The 14,510-nt window shown below is 37.7% G+C and overlaps 2 protein-coding genes across 4 annotated transcripts in view; one reads left to right on the top strand and one right to left on the bottom strand.

Annotated features, from left to right (window-relative positions):
- Positions 1-1,478: 1,478 nt before the first annotated feature.
- gmnn (geminin DNA replication inhibitor) lies at positions 1,479-8,331 on the top strand. The gene is made up of 7 exons (XM_087786287.1): positions 1,479-1,609; positions 1,847-1,911; positions 3,111-3,221; positions 6,187-6,337; positions 6,397-6,479; positions 7,522-7,632; positions 7,856-8,331. Exons 2-7 carry the CDS (start codon positions 1,855-1,857, stop codon positions 8,039-8,041), a joined length of 699 nt encoding a protein of 232 aa, XP_087642413.1. The 5' UTR covers positions 1,479-1,609; positions 1,847-1,854; the 3' UTR covers positions 8,042-8,331.
- A 3,747-nt stretch (positions 8,332-12,078) lies between these two features.
- Positions 12,079-14,510, bottom strand: part of ripor2 (RHO family interacting cell polarization regulator 2) — a 90,252-nt gene continuing 87,820 nt past the window's right edge. For all 3 annotated transcript variants that reach the window (XM_087786293.1, XM_087786294.1, XM_087786292.1), the window contains one exon: positions 12,079-13,717. In XM_087786293.1, the coding sequence (XP_087642419.1) occupies positions 13,620-13,717 (98 nt within the window). In that variant the 3' untranslated portion in view covers positions 12,079-13,619. The remainder of the gene's footprint in view (positions 13,718-14,510) is intronic.

Raw genomic sequence — 14,510 nt, forward strand, 5'->3', positions numbered from 1 at the left:
TTTAAGTGCTTTGTGACCCTGGTCTGGAAAAGCGCTCTATAAATATTACTTACTTATTTATTTGATCTATATGTTTAAGCTCCAGGTATGTTGTGTTTGATTAATTTTTTTCTATTTGATATAAATTATTGGTTTATTGGTATAAACAGAAGAAAATGTATACAGGTCGAAACACACTTGAAGACTAAATATTACTTATTATTATTATTATTATTAGTAGTAGTAGTAGTAGAAATTTAAGTAGTATTTTTATTTTTGTTGTTATTATTATCCTCTCTCAACTTTTCATAGTTTTGCATTTCAAAACACATCGACATTAAAAGGTAACGCGAGATGTTACATTCATTATAGTGTTTCAAACAGAAAAGTCCATTCTGTCTTTTCTTCTTTTTTTCTGTCCATTGTTTGCCTGGTGATGAAGATGCTCTTTGTCTCTTATCTTATGAAACAAACGACGACTAATCACTGAATGATGATTAGATCTTCATTTAAATACATGCTTGACGTCAAGTGAACGTTTATTATCATTGTTTAACGTGAAATTAAGGGCACGAAAGCGATTGATCAATATTTTTTCACAGCCACGAAGAAGAAGAAAGCTTATCCTCGTTCAATTTAAAACTAAATATATATACAGTATATTAAATCAGTTATCGAACCCAGAGCAGTCTCTTCCTATATATAAAACTATATATATATGTATATATATACTGTATATATATTTATATATATTATATTTTGTGAAAATAAGAAGCATAAAATAGAAATTGGAGGTAGGTCATAGTGCTAACAAATGAATAGAGTAAGTAAGTAAGTAATATTTATTTATAGAGCGCTTTTCGAGAACAGGGTCATAAAGCGCTTAAACAATCAAAACAATACTCAAAAAAGTACATACTCTTCCTATATATAAAACTATATATATATTAGATTAAGCCATGCAAGTCTAAGTACACACGGCATGTACAGTGAAACGTCTAACGGCTCATTAAATCAGTTATCGAACCAGGGCCGGGTCTAGACAGGCATGTATGAGGGGGCAGCCACAGATCTTGAGGGGGCACAACATTTATTTGAGGGGGCCAGGCCCCCTCTTGCCCCTGCCTAGACCCGGCCCTGTATCGAACCCAGAGCAGTATCTTCCTATATATATATATAGTTAGCACTATGACCTACCTCCAATTTCTATTTTATTATTATTCACAAAATATAATATATATATGATTCTTGAAATTTAATATATATATATATATATATATATATATATATATATATATATATATATATTTAAGGCATCATTTATTTATCTTTCATTGGCAAATACTAATACAATTGTTCGCATAAACGGTTTAAACGTTGAATAAAAACTCGAAACGTCTACAACTGCGCATGAATATATAAATACAGTATATACAACACCGGTCCGCAGACGGTGTGAAGTATTATATATAATATAATAATGATTTGTCCAGGAAGTGACGTGCAGAAACGGCGCAACCCCGTGATTGGCTCCGTATCACGTGACTAAACGGGCGTATTTAAGCGTCTGGCGCGAGCTTCTCAGTCCGCGTCAATCGCTCCCTGAAGATTCGACTCCATTTTTTATCAGGTGAGTCACTTTATAAACGACTTTTAAACGTATTTGTGTGGTTGGTTCTTACCTTTCTTAGCTCGTGTCGAGACTCATGATGCTTTACAAGACGTTTCTTAAAATAAGGGAGAAGAAAACCTCGTTTAAACCGTGTTAAGAACGACTTCTTTGTCGTGTTTTCCTTCTTCATGTTCGCTTCTCCTTCCACACGATTCTTCTCATGTCTTCTCCGCACAAACTATCTTTCTCCTGCAGGATTGACCATGACTTCCACCGGCAAGATGAAGCTCAGCCAACACGACACCAACGAAAATTTTAAAGTGAGTAAAAGAAAATGGCGAATGAAACCGTCGATCATTTCTACCCTTTATGTTGTAAATACAATTTCTATGAAAGTCTTATAAACGTGATTCCAGTGTCGTTTATCATATTCCTGCCATTAAAAATAAAGTAAGGAATTATCAAAACCGATTAAAACATTTAATTTCTCGTCCACTTTATACGAACTTCATTATTTTAGTCGTAACCTTTTTTATTTGTTAGATCCCACTTTTAAAATGTCATTAAAATTTTAAAATCTATCGTTTAAACACTTGCTAAACAAGGTTTCATTTTTGGAATATACTTTAAAATACTTTTTTAATCCATTAATGAACATTTAAATGGAAAATGTCTCAAAATATGCAATGGAAACTCTAATGAATATCCCTGTTTGAACAAACACTAAAAGCTGTTTAGATATACACCAATGGAACAGTTTTTTGTTTTTATTGTACATTGTTCGTTTATGAATCTATCGTCCGTGTTTCTGGAAAAACAAATTTCCCGCCGCAGATCTCCAGAGGGATCAATAAAGTGTATCTACTTTTTAATTGATTGAATTAATGAAATTGCAATCGGAAGTGATGAACATTTTCAGTGAACATGGCTTGTCGGACCGACTTGTGTCGCATAAAAATTGGTTCCAAAAATGGTTTGCAATCCATTAATTTAAAAGGTATATTGGCAAACTTGCAGATCAATTTATATCTTGTAATATGACGGTTGTAATAAACATTTAATCCCCTTTTAAATGTTTTTTCAAGTGAGAACTTAAAAATGTTATCAGAGATTTGTTGACCGTGTACCTGATATGAAAATGAACATGAAACGAACCAGAACTATTGACCAGCTTTTAAATGCTTGAGTAATAAAATGTGATTCTCTCGCGTGTATATACGCGACACCAGGGTTTAACCAGTGTCTCCAGAGGTTAAGATGTTCGGCAGTAACAGCCAAACATTAACCAACTTCTCTAATGAACTGAGGAGAAACATTTCCCACGCTGGTTTAAGCGACGCGACCCGTCTTTCCCACACTCCTGCTGCTCGTTCTCAAGTTATTCCACGCAAGCTGAAGCCTAACCTGTGCAGTGTTTGTTGAAACGTGGTTCATAATTAACACGTCCGTACAGAACTTGTTGTTGTTCTGGCTGCAGGTTCACTTATTGTTGGTAACTTTTCTGTTTTTTTACTTTCAGAGCTTTTTTAATCCGTCTCAAAAAGCCCCGGGAGCCTCGACCACACGGCCAACCTTGAAGGTCCTGCAAGCATCGGCTGTAAACAAGAATGTGAGGAGGTCTCCACAGCAGGTGGGTTTTATTTATACAGGTGCTGGTCAAATTATTAGAATATCATGAAAAAGTTGATTTATTTCAGTAATTATATTCAGAACGTGAAACTTACATATTATATCAATTCATTACACACAGAGTGATATATTTGAAATGTTTATTTCTTTTAATTTGGATGATTAGTACTGACAATTACTGAAAATCCCAAATTCAGTATCTCAGAAAATTAGAATATTATTTACGACTAGTACAAAAAAGGATTTTTTAGAAATGTGGGCCAACTGAAAAGTATGAACATGGAAAGTTTCAGCATGTACGGCAATCAATACTTAGTTGCAGCTCCTTTTGCCTGAATTGCTGCAGCAATACGGCGTGGCATGGAGTCGACCAGTCTGTTGCACTCCTCAGGTGTTATGAGAGCCCAGGTTGCTTTAATAATGGCCTTCAGCTCTTCAGCATTGTTGGGTCTGGCATCTCGCAATCTTCCGCTTCACAATACCCTATAGGTTTTCTATGGGGTTAAGGTCAGGTGAGTTTGCGGGCCAATCAAGAACAGGGATACCATGGTCCTTAAACCAGGTACTGGTAGATTTGGCACTGTGTGCAGGTGCCAAGTCATGTTGGAAAATGAAATCTTCACCTCCATAAAGTTGGTCCGCGGCAGGCAGCATAAAGTGTTCTAAAACTTCCTGGTAGACTGCTGCATTGACCCTGGACCTCAGGAAACACAGTGGACCAACACCAGCAGATGACATGGCACCCCAGACCATTACTGACTGTGGAAATTTTACACTGGACTTCAGGCAACGTGGAATCTGTGCCTCTCCTGTCTTCCTCCAGACTCTGGGACCTTGATTTCCAAAGGAGATACAAAATTTACTTTCATCTGAAAACATAACTTTCGACCACTCAGCAGCAGTCCAGGCGAGACGCTTTTGACGTTGTCTCTTATTCAAGAGTGGCTTTACACGAGGAATGCGACAGCTGAAGCCCATATCTTGCATACGTCGGTGCGTGGTGCTTCTTGAAGCACTGACTCCAGCTACAGTCCACTCTTTGTGGATCTCCCCCACATTTTTGAATTGGTTTTGTTTGACAATCCTCTCCAGGGCGCGTTTATCCCTCTTGCTTGTACACTCTTTTCTACCACATCTTTTTCTTCCCTTCGCCTCTCTATTAATGTGCTTGGACACAGAGCTCTGGGAACATCCAACCTCTTTGGCAATGACCTTGTGTCTTGCCCTCCTTCTTTAAAGTATCAATGGTCTTCTTTTGGACAGTTGTCAAGTCAGCAGTCTTCCCTATGATTGTGTGTCATACAGAATCAAAACAAGAGACCATTTAAAGGCTTTTCCAGGTGTTTTGAGTTAGTTAGCAAATTAGAGTGTGGCACCAGGTGTCTTCAATATCTGACCTTTTCGCCATATTCTAATTTTCTGAGATACTGAATTTGGGATTTCCAGTAATTGTCAGTACTAATCATCCAAATTAAAAGAAATAAACATTTCAAATATATCACTGTGTGTGTAATGAATTGATATAATATGTAAGTTTCACGTTCTGAATATAATTTCTGAAATAAATCAACTTTTTCATGATATTCTAATAATTTGACCAGCACCTGTATACACACAATCGTAATTTTTAACCTCAAAGCTTCATTTAAGGTATTCTTGAACCTCACCCGTGTTCGTGTGGCTCTCACCAGTTTTAAGATCATGTAGTTGAAATTGTAATTCCCTTCCTTACTAGTCTTAAAAGTACACAATTAAAAGGAAAATAAGAACTTTAGGTGATATTTAGTCAGTATGTATAGCTTCTAAAATATTTTGCTATATTAAATCATAACTATGGCAACATTTAACTAGTTTTTGCTCTTGTTTACAAATGTTTACATGAGAACCGCTCAAAGTGGGGAGTAAAAGCATAGAGTCTGACTAGGAAAGCGACATCATGAGAAGTAGAGGAGTGAGTAATATTTGTAGACTGGTTTTTCCAGACCAGGGTCACAAAGCGCTTAAACAATCAAAACGATACTAAATAAAATGTATACCTAAAAGGTCAAGATAACAGACACAATTACAGGAGTCTCAGAATTGAGGAAAAGCCCGAACAAATGAAAATGTCTTTGATCTACTGACTCAAACGTTTGAACACGGATATGGTTCCAAAGCTTAGGAGCAACAGTCTGGAAGGATTTCTCTCCTCTGGTCCTGAAGTTCAGGAACCATCAGTAGATTCTGATCCTCAGAGCCCGAGCTGGGGTGTAAGTCTGGATCAGATCACTGATGGAAGGTCTGGCCATGAATAGATCTGAAAGTAAGAACCAGAATTTTAAAATGATCCTGAAAGAAACTGGTAGCCAGTGAAGAGATTTAAGGATCGGAGAAATGTGAGTTCTTCTACTAGAGCGGCTCAGAATTCTGGCTGCAGAGTTTTGTATGAACTGCAGGCGAGACGATCCTTCTTGTTAAGACACTAAAATAAACTGTTGCAATAATGTGAGTAATTTATATTTATAGAGCGCTTTTCTAGACCAGGGTCACAAAGCGCTTAAACAATCAAAACGATACTCAATAAAGTATATACTTTAAAAGTCAAGATGACACTGAGAACAACACAGGAGTTCCAGAAAATCAAGGAAGAGGTGCAAAGCTGCCATCGACCACTTGCTACTTGAATTTAAATAGTGATGTTCATTTTCTCATCTAGTATGGATTTGTGTTACTATCAAGATTTAAAATGAATGTATTAAAAATTTGGGGAAGCCTGTTTTTAATGAAAGTTGTATAGAATCAAAAATATTTGTGCTTGATGGCCCCTCACCAAAGCCACTGTATAAAATGTGGCCCCTGAGGAAAGTGAAATGCCAAAGACTCTTTACAAAAATGGGTCTTGTTTTCAAGCATTAAACATTATTGATCAGCTTACAAAAGGACCGGCATCCTTTATTTAAGTGTGCACTTGCTTTAAACGTCTCAAGGCCGCAAAGGTCGTCCCCAAAAGGAAACAGTGGGACTCTGAGCCGAGGGGTCAGAAGAGAGTGAAGGTGGAGGTCAAATCCACGCAGACGGAGGACGCGGCGTGCTCGGCCGACGGCGTCTCTACAGAAGCGTTTGACCTCATGGTCAGAGGTGCGTTTTCAGGATCCATTTGACGTCGTCACTCGTCCTCAAACTCTCTCTTCGTGCAGAAGCTCCTCCAGAGGTTTACTGGAAAGAGGTGGCAGAGACTCGGCGCCGGGCGTTGTTTGAGACGCTGAAGGAGAACGAAACGGTGAGTTCGGACGGCTAAATTTAACTTGTTTGCACTTCTGTTGGTTGCCGTGACTCCAGACATGTTCAGTTTTAAGCCAACTTGAAGAAACTGATGCACAATTCCTTAAGGAATAACAAGCTTTGTAACGACAAAAAAAGCCAGTTTAGTATCATGTCTGTGAACGACGGCATTAAGTGCTGTAAGAAAACCTTTTGCAAACCGTCTTAAACGTTTAGTGTTGTACATGAAGCTGCCGCTATTTAATATATTAGCCATCAGATAATACAGAAATTTGGATGAAGAATGAGATTTCACTTGGTGTAGTCGACTCGTTTACTTTTGGTTAACAAAACGAACACAAATGGTTTCAAGGTTTGTAGGACTGAGAACGAAGTGAACTTTACAGATTGTCTTGGACTAAAAATGACCATGAGCTGCTCAGTTTAAGACCAAAAAGTAATTGGTCCGAAGGCCAAAAACGGTTGTTAACTACTTATGATACAAAAGCTAAAATCATCGTCTTACCCAGAAGTTTTGAACTAATGCTCTGTAGCTCCAAATAAATGAATAATGGCCTTTTAAAAGTTGCAAGTCCTTGTATTGTTTTTGGCCACACTTTCACATTTGTAAAGTATTCAAAACTAAATTACACGGCCTTTGAGATTTTCATTTGAAATATTTTTGGGTTTTGTATCAAAAAACAGGCAAAGGCTAATTTATAATGTAGAGTTTTATTATTTATATTCAGCTCCACATGAAGGATTTTAAAATGATACACGTGGTCCATTTGAAAATGGAATTAAAAGTGTAAATGTATGAATGAGAAATTTACATTTGGCTGTCAAATTACAAATGGAGAGGATGACCTTCACATGGATTCATGTTCTCGACACAGAAGTTACTTCAGAGTTCTTCAGTTTTAGTTCTTCAGTTCGATCCCACATCGTGACGTGGACTAGTTTCTCCTGCGAACTTCCTTCCTCGGTCACTCGTTGACACGTCGACTAGCATCTGGCGTGAGCAGTAATATTCCAAATCTCTTCACTGTTGACCCGATCAGTTGTTCAAAGATCTGGAGGAGAAGAATGAACGGATCTCGCAGCTGAAGAGCGAGAACGCTGAGCTCCAGGATCTGGCTCAGCACGTCCAGTACATGGCCGACATGATCGAGGTGAGACGCGGCTTTGACATGTTTAGAAATGAACTGAATGTTCCATCAAATGTGTGTAAAAACTTCTGTTTAAGTGGCAACTACAGTGAGAAAATTGGACGTGACTTGAATGAATTTTCTTTTAGAGCGAAGAATAAAATGTGACGAGAATATCGTTTGAATTATTGATCATTTGAAAATGCGGGGAAATGGATTAAAGTAGTAAAACTGTTTTCGGTTTCAGAGGCTGACGGGCAAGAGTCCAGACAGCCTGGAGCAGCTGAAGGAGATCACCCTGGAGGAAGACGACCGTGATGATGATGATGATGATGACGAGGAAGAAGGCGAAGAGTTTTCCAGCGACGAAGAGTTCGACGTTGAGTGCGACCTGTGCCACGAACCGGGCGACACTGGAGAGAACGACGACTAGTGTGAAGCATCGTTGTTGAACTGTACACGTGTGCGCCCGGCTTTTTTTAAAATTGTTTTTGTTTTGTTTTACACTGAGGAAAAAAAGCAACAGATTTTTAAAGTGTTTACATCTTTTCTATAACATGTCAGATTATTGCGTAGTCTTGTACATACAGAAGCGGTAAAATAAAGTTTTTATTTCTAGCAAAACGACATTTTATTGTTGCTCGCTTGTGCTGTCTTTCAAATCACATGCACAGTATACTGTCAGTTAGTATGTATCAGGATATGTACTCACTAGTACGCAAATTCTCAGGAAATGATGTAAAAGCTCCTATTTAACGATTTCAACCAGTTGTAGAAACTATCGCCACCTGCTGGCAGCATGTTTTGTTTGGATCAAGAAATATGAGAAACAAAATATTAAGATATTTACGCCAGTATCGGCACCGTCATCTTCCTACTGCTAAGAAATACACCTGTAAGTATATGAATAACTTCTGTATTTAATGGAGCCGTTTATAGTAGAAAGTTTACATCGATCCTTACTCAGTTTTGTTGGCGTTTTAGTGACAATTTGTGTATGGAGCACATTTCACATACTAAGAATTGAGATGCACTAAAATACCAAGTTTAAGTACAAAAATATGCGATTTGGGAAACGGCTCTGGACTCAAATTTCATGATTTGGGTTTTCAGCACTGACTACAGCAGGATCTATCTTAGTAAAATGTCACATGATCTGGATCTTGTAATCCATGCGTTTGTTTCTTCTCGTCTGGACTATTGTAACAGTGTTTTCATGTCTAAACAAGAAGGATGTGTCTCGCCTGCAGTTCATACAAAACTGCAGAATTCTGAGCCGCTCTAGTAGAAGAACTCACATTTCTCCTTCAAACTCTTCACTGGCTGCCAGTTTCTTTCAGGATCCTTTTAAAATTCTGGTTCTTACTTTCAGATCTATTCATGGTCAGACCTTCCATCAGTGATCTGATCCAGACTTACACCCCAGCTCGGGCTCTGAGGTCTGTGGATCAGAATCTACTGATGGTTCCTGAACTTCAGGACCAGAGGAGAGAAATCCTTCCAGACTGTTGCTCCTAAGCTTTGGAACCATCTGTGTGTTTGATGATCTACTGACTCCTTCAAGAAACATCTGTGTTTGATGATCTACTGACTCCTTCAAGAAACATCTGTGTTTGATGATCTACTGACTCCTTCAAGAAACATCTGTGTTTGATGATCTACTGACTCCTTCAAGAAACATCTGTGTTTGATGATCTACTGACTCCTTCAAGAAACATCTGTGTTTGATGATCTACTGACTCCTTCAAGAAACATCTGTGTTTGATGATCTACTGACTCCTTCAAGAAACATCTGTGTTTGATGATCTACTGACTCCTTCAAGAAACATCTGTGTTTGATGATCTACTGACTCCTTCAAGAAACATCTGTGTTTGATGATCTACTGACTCCTTCAAGAAACATCTGTGTTTGATGACCTGACTCCTTCAAGAAACATCTGTGTTTGATGATCTACTGACTCCTTCAAGAAACATCTGTGTTTGATGATCTACTGACTCCTTCAAGAAACATCTGTGTTTGATGATCTACTGACTCCTTCAAGAAACATCTGTGTTTGATGATCTACTGACTCAAGAAACATCTGTGTTTGATGATCTACTGACTCCTTCAATAAACATCTGTGTTTGATGATCTACTGACTCCAAGAAACATCTCTGTGTTTGATGATCTACTGACTCCTTCAAGAAACATCTGTGTTTGATGATCTACTGACTCCTTCAATAAACATCTGTGTTTGATGATCTACTGACTCCAAGAAACATCTGTGTTTGATGATCTACTGACTCCTTCAATAAACATCTGTGTTTGATGATCTACTGACTCCTTCAAGAAACATCTGTGTTTGATGATCTACTGACTCCTTCAAGAAACTGTGTTTGATGATCTACTGACTCCTTCAAGAAACATCTGTGTTTGATGATCTACTGACTCCTTCAAGAAACATCTGTGTTTGATGATCTACTGACTCCTTCAATAAACATCTGTGTTTGATGATCTACTGACTCCTTCAAGAAACATCTGTGTTTGATGATCTACTGACTCCTTCAATAAACATCTGTGTTTGATGATCTACTGACTCCTTCAAGAAACATCTGTGTTTGATGATCTACTGACTCCTTCAAGAAACATCTGTGTTTGATGATCTACTGACTCCTTCAAGAAACATCTGTGTTTGATGATCTACTGACTCCTTCAATAAACATCTGTGTTTGATGATCTACTGACTCCTTCAAGAAACATCTGTGTTTGATGATCTACTGACTCCTTCAAGAAACATCTGTGTTTGATGATCTACTGACTCCTTCAAGAAACATCTGTGTTTGATGATCTACTGACTCCTTCAAGAAACATCTGTGTTTGATGATCTACTGACTCCTTCAAGAAACATCTGTGTTTGATGACCTGACTCCTTCAAGAAACATCTGTGTTTGATGATCTACTGACTCCTTCAAGAAACATCTGTGTTTGATGATCTACTGACTCCTTCAAGAAACATCTGTGTTTGATGATCTACTGACTCCTTCAAGAAACATCTGTGTTTGATGATCTACTGACTCCTTCAAGAAACATCTGTGTTTGATGATCTACTGACTCCTTCAAGAAACATCTGTGTTTGATGACCTGACTCCTTCAAGAAACATCTGTGTTTGATGATCTACTGACTCCTTCAAGAAACATCTGTGTTTGATGATCTACTGACTCCTTCAAGAAACATCTGTGTTTGATGATCTACTGACTCCTTCAAGAAACATCTGTGTTTGATGATCTACTGACTCCTTCAAGAAACATCTGTGTTTGATGATCTACTGACTCCTTCAAGAAACATCTGTGTTTGATGATCTACTGACTCCTTCAAGAAACATCTGTGTTTGATGATCTACTGACTCCAATAAACATCTGTGTTTGATGATCTACTGACTCCAAGAAACATCTCTGTGTTTGATGATCTACTGACTCCTTCAAGAAACATCTGTGTTTGATGATCTACTGACTCCTTCAATAAACATCTGTGTTTGATGATCTACTGACTCCTTCAAGAAACATCTGTGTTTGATGATCTACTGACTCCTTCAATAAACATCTGTGTTTGATGATCTACTGACTCCTTCAAGAAACATCTGTGTTTGATGATCTACTGACTCCTTCAAGAAACATCTGTGTTTGATGATCTACTGACTCCTTCAAGAAACATCTGTGTTTGATGATCTACTGACTCCTTCAATAAACATCTGTGTTTGATGATCTACTGACTCCTTCAAGAAACATCTGTGTTTGATGATCTACTGACTCCTTCAAGAAACATCTCTGTGTTTGATGATCTACTGACTCCTTCAAGAAACAGCTGTGTTTGATGATCTACTGACTCCTTCAAGAAACATCTGTGTTTGATGATCTACTGACTCCTTCAAGAAACATCTGTGTTTGATGATCTACTGACTCCTTCAATAAACATCTGTGTTTGATGATCTACTGACTCCTTCAAGAAACATCTGTGTTTGATGATCTACTGACTCCTTCAAGAAACATCTGTGTTTGATGATCTACTGACTCCTTCAAGAAACATCTGTGTTTGATGATCTACTGACTCCTTCAAGAAACATCTGTGTTTGATGATCTACTGACTCCTTCAATAAACATCTGTGTTTGATGATCTACTGACTCCTTCAAGAAACATCTGTGTTTGATGATCTACTGACTCCTTCAAGAAACATCTCTGTGTTTGATGATCTACTGACTCCTTCAAGAAACAGCTGTGTTTGATGATCTACTGACTCCTTCAAGAAACATCTGTGTTTGATGATCTACTGACTCCAAGAAACATCTCAAGACACTTTTATTTGAGCTTTTCCCTGATTCTCTCTGTTGTCTTGATCTTTTAAAGTATATATTTTAACTGTATTTTGTAAGACATGTTAAAACAACTTTAGTTCATATTGAAAACCTAAAAAGACAAATAAACTACAAACATGAAATATCCAAAAATAAACTTTATTGCAACTTCCGAGCAGAACAAACGCTGTCGACCACAACATTGGAGCCACCAGGAGCACGAAGCCGACATCAGTTCAAAGTTCAGAACGTCTGCAGACGTCTAACACTGATGGAGCCAAGAAGACACTTGGAACACAATTGTTACAAAAGATCAGATCGACTCAAATACTGTCGTTCATCACGGAGGTCGTGTGTCGCCGCGTCGTTCCTCACTTCTTATTATTATGGCTTGTTTTCTTGTGCTTTAGGGGTTCAAAAGGCTTTCAAAATACATTCTGCTGGATGAAAATTCAACTTTCAATTGGTTGCAGAACAAAACATTTTTTTATTTGCTCGTCATGTAAGAATTGAATCTTATTGGAAAATAACCTCCAGTTCAAGGGAGGATTCTAAACCGTCAAACTTGAACAATAAATAATAAAAGTCTTTATTTTCAGTAGTTAGGATGAGAAAGTTGTTTTAATCCTGAGTTAACGCTTCAGTCCACGGAATACTACACTACGACGTATGGAAGTATATCAGTGTCGGAATGTTGTTGTTTTTTTAAATACTTGACTATATGTGACTTTTGGTTTTATTCAATCATTTCTATATTGAAAGGTTGAATTTGTTTTTTTATTTAAAAAAGAATGACAAATTAGGTTTCGTATTCTAATCGTAAATATTTAAAGATAATTGTTAAAATTTTAATATTTTTTGTTTCGTAGCCTTTTAAATTCAGTATAAAAATGTGTAAAAGTGCAACCAGACATTACTAAAGGAGCGCCGAGCTGCTTGATCGAGCCTTAAGTTTAATCAGTGCTCTGTTGGTAATGTCTGGTTTTTATATTGTGTATATTTTACATTTTTATATTGAATTTATAACATTTATTTTGTAAATCATTTGAATGATAATTTAAACTTTGTGTAGTTTTTCTTATTTTTTTATTCAATTTGAAAATATTTTTTTCTGAAAAAAAACCCCTTTGCATTAAATATTAATTTAAAACATATTCAGCCTTTCAAGGTAAACATTATTGACTTTAATTATTCATAAAAGAATTATGCTTAAAAAAACAAACCCCGTCACTGAAACACTCGCACACTGGTCCCGCCTCTAACAAAAGCCTGAAAGCTTCATATGTATATGTATATATATATATATATATATACAGTATATATATATGTATACATCGAGAAATTGCACTTGTTCGACTGCGATCCGACAATAACATCGTATTGGAGCGAAGAGGGCGGTGACGGCTGAGGTCAAAGGTCAGTCTGCCTTCTTCACATTGGTCACGCTTCTCCCTCCACGCCGGAAACAAACTGTACAAAAGTGTAAGTGAAACTTAAATATGCAGATTTAATCGAACAAACATGTGAGCGAGTGGTTATTTACACGTGGAAACTCAAGTGTGTGGAACACAACGGATCCTCGGGGGTGAGAGAGTGAGTTCAGTGGGGGGGGGATCTTCTGTCAGGGGTGATGGGGGGTGTGGTTGGGAGAGGGGGGCATGCGGTGAATTCAAGGGGGTCTTCAGAAGGCAGTGGTGACAGCGTTTCCTCGTCGTGTTCCTAAACGGATCATCTCTCTGGGAGAGTCCAGCTGCTCGTAGGCCAGACGCCCCTCCTCACCTGAGAACGATCACAACGACCTTTGAACTCAAACACAAATAATACTGCAAATCCTCGGGGAATAATACTACAAATCCTTAAGAGACTAATACTACAACGCTTCGGGGAGTAATACTACAAATCCTCAAGGAATATTACTACACAGTTCTGGGAAGTAATATTACAAAGTCCTGGGGATTAATACAACAAATCCCCAGCGAGTAATACTACAAAGTTGTGGGGCGTAATACTACAAATCCTCAGGGAATAATACTACAAATCCTAAGGGAGTAATACTACAAAGTTGTGGGAAGTAATACTACAAATCCTCAGGGAATAATACTACAAATCCTAAGGGAGTAATACTACAAAGTTGAGGGAAGTAATACTACGAAGTCATGGGGATTAATACTTCAAATCCTAAGGGAGTAATACAAGAAAGTCTCGGGGAGTAATACTACAAATCCTCAGGGAGTAATACTACAAAGTTGTGGGGCGTAATACTACAAATCCTCAGGGAATAATACTACAAATCCTAAGGGAGTAATACTACAAATCCTCAAGGAATATTACTACACAGTTCTGGGAAGTAATATTACAAAGTCCTGGGGATTAATACAACAAATCCCCAGCGAGTAATACTACAAAGTTGTGGGGCGTAATACTACAAATCCTCAGGGAGTAATACTACAAAGTTGAGGGAAGTAATACTACGAAGTCATGGGGATTAATACTACAAATCCTTAGGGAATAATACTTCAAATCCTAAGGGAGTAATACAAGAAAGTCTCGGGGAGTAATACTACAAATCCTC

The sequence above is a fragment of the Callionymus lyra genome, chromosome 3 (genome assembly GCF_982586985.1).
Source record: "Callionymus lyra chromosome 3, fCalLyr1.hap1.1, whole genome shotgun sequence".
NCBI lineage: Eukaryota > Metazoa > Chordata > Actinopteri > Syngnathiformes > Callionymidae > Callionymus > Callionymus lyra.